A 2,763-nucleotide genomic window follows, 5' to 3' on the forward strand; every position below is an offset into this window, starting at 1 on the left:
GCATGAGTCTAGTCAGTCGGACTTGAGCCTCATTCGACTAGACTTGGGGGGGGGGGGGGAGGTTTGTGATACAGTACATAATGGTGGAGTCCGATAAGAATTGTGCAGCAGAAGTCAAGAGGATGTGACAGTCAGAAGTCAAGAGAATGTGACAATCAGAAGTCAAGGGGACGTGACAGACAGAAGGCAAGGGGGCGTGGTAGTCAACAGGTATGGAAAGAGGAAGTAAGATTGGGTGACGACATCAGCAACCTGATTCCCAGTCGGGTTCTCACAGACCGAAACTCCAGATCTGAGACACCTATGATACCTGACTTGGATTGGACGAGTTGGGCTTTCACGGCCTGGTGGTACTTAGGCCTAGTGCTCTTAGTAAGCTAAACTCCTGGTCAGCTCTTGGACAATCTCTTTACGGCTCCCGACCCCCCAAGGTTCAGGCCAGGTGTTATACCCGATTGATCATCCCGGGCTGCTTTATTCTTGCCCGGTCGGGACAGAAGGCGCTACATGACAATAAGGTCAGGGAATCATAACCGCATGTCAGAGAATAACTGCTAAGTGTCCGGAAATATTCTAACGACCTGTAGTCATCTGCGAGTGGAATCTTCCTTCAGGCTACAGGAGGATGCCACATGTCCTCCATCACCCGACAAATCCTGACACTTGACATTCTCTGACATATAAAATGGGAGGTCATCTCCCTCACGTAGGTACGTTCTCTCGCACATTCGCACTTGTCTTCTACTTTCTTTCTCCTTCGTACACTGTTCTTCTGGGGAAAAAGTACCTGACTTAAGCGTCGGAAGACCTGCTTCGGAGAGTTTTTCCTTGGTTTCTGGCCTCTAATGCCCGTGTGTCTATCTGAGTGTGCGCAGAGCTCACGTACCATTGGCTCAGTCATCATGGTCCATTAGCACCACATGAGAGTTCATTTTAGGAAACACATATGAGAAAGATGTCTCAATCACCCCTCCGTCAATGCCAACAACAGTTCACTCAATTTTTAGCTGACTCATATTTCGGATCATTGATATTTGTCCAAAATATGAGATCTACAGCTTATAGGCGTGCTCATGCCATAATCGCTATTGAAGATCATAATGTTGACTTGGAGTTTTTGTGAACGGGATTGATGCTCGTGCCAACACCATTTTTGTTGTATGAACAGTTGGACTTAAAATGAATTAACGAATGAATTTATAGTTTGTGTGTACAAATTAGCGTTAGCTATGCACAATAATTGCTACAATCAAAACTCAAAACAGCTTCCCAGCGCACTCCTTGATGTCTTCGTCTTCGAGCGAAGGAGACGCATAGGCTGCGAGTTCTCTGAGCTCAGACACGCTTCTTCCCAATTGCAGCGCTATCTTCATCTCAAACACCTCGCCGTTCTCCCTCCTATTGGCCTCCTCCTCCTCCAGGTTGCTCTCGATCTCCTCCTGCAACCTCCGGTACAACCCTGCGCAGTTGCGGAACAGCTCGAACACCATCCCCACTTGCCCACCGTGCTCCAATGTGTTCACTGTCGCCGCAAGCACGCCGCCGACGACGCTCACAAATGCCGGCAACGGACCGAGCGCAGGGGAACCTATCAAGCCGGAGCTCATCGCGGCGGCGCATGCGAGAAGAGGTCCGGCCGTGGCCAAGGCCTTGTTGACGTTCAGCGCCAAGTTACTCAGCTTAATGTACTCTTCCTCGTCTTTTACTTTGAGCACTCTGAGCGCTCCCTTCATCTCCTCTTCGAGATCTTTGCTCCAGCCATTGCCGGCGTGCGTTGCTCGTGGTCGCTTCGGTTGAATTTTAGGCCACCACCGAGTGGGTTCGACTACCGCCGGGAACTTCTCCAGCATCCCCGGGACCAGGGGAAGCGGGTAGGCCTTCTCAAGCGCCAGCATCTTCTCTACTGCCTCCGAGACGTCGCGATCGGTGGGGAATCGGTGGCCGAGACTTGTTTCGATGGACCTCCCGAGCTGCCTCCACAACCGCGTCGCATTTCTTTGTTCCTCCGCCAACTGTGAGGGCTGAATCTTGCTCGTGATCATCATGATCCCCGCTGCGGCCGCGAACAGGATGGCGGACGACACCTTGAAGGCCAAGGGGTCGCCGGCGGCAGAGATGGATGCGACACCGGCCATCAAGGAGGCGGCGAGGGTGATGGAGTTGACGGAGCTGGTGAAGAGGTGGTTCCAGTTGTTCCTCTGCTCTCCGATGATGGCGTGCATCTCGGCTCGGTCGGCGATCGCTTCCAGTACGGCGTACATCTTCGAGAGCACGAGCTCGTCGGCCATTGCAGGTGGTGGCGATCGGCTGCTGTTGGCGTCAATCTTATCGAGTTCTCCGAGGCTAATTCGACCTTCTTGCCGCTTGGCGATCTGTGGAAGCTTGGGCAGGGAGACTCCAAGTGTTCCAAGGTCGACAGGAACTCTGAGAAGAGCACGGACCCTCTGGTAGCCGTGGCTCGAAGAAGAGGATGAGGGGAAAATTAGGCCTCGGGCTTGCAAGGCTGCCATTTATAAATTCTGCAACCTCTCTCTTTTCTGTTATATTCTCGTCGATCTTCCTGAATCTCGAAGCTAGATTTGATACTTCAAAGATGTCGGATTTTGTTTGTGTGCTACGACGAGAGATGGATGGAATCTATTTATAGGGATGTGCGAAAGCGTTGACCAGCTGCGAGAGAGCCAACTCTTTGAACAAGTAAAATCCGAAGGTGACGACGCCAATGGACGACTTTCAAACGTTGAATCGGTACGATGACCGGTG

General features: G+C 51.8%; 1 protein-coding gene across 1 annotated transcript; it reads right to left on the reverse strand.

Annotated features, from left to right (window-relative positions):
- Positions 1–1,256: 1,256 nt before the first annotated feature.
- On the reverse strand, positions 1,257–2,510 carry LOC121994592 (probable F-box protein At4g22030). Its single transcript, XM_042548575.1, has one exon. The coding sequence runs from the start codon at positions 2,508–2,510 to the stop codon at positions 1,257–1,259; it is 1,254 nt and encodes a 417-aa protein (XP_042404509.1).
- Between the last annotated feature and the right edge of the window lie 253 nt (positions 2,511–2,763).

Source organism: Zingiber officinale, chromosome 6A (assembly GCF_018446385.1).
Source record: "Zingiber officinale cultivar Zhangliang chromosome 6A, Zo_v1.1, whole genome shotgun sequence".
Taxonomy (NCBI): Eukaryota; Viridiplantae; Streptophyta; class Magnoliopsida; order Zingiberales; family Zingiberaceae; genus Zingiber; species Zingiber officinale.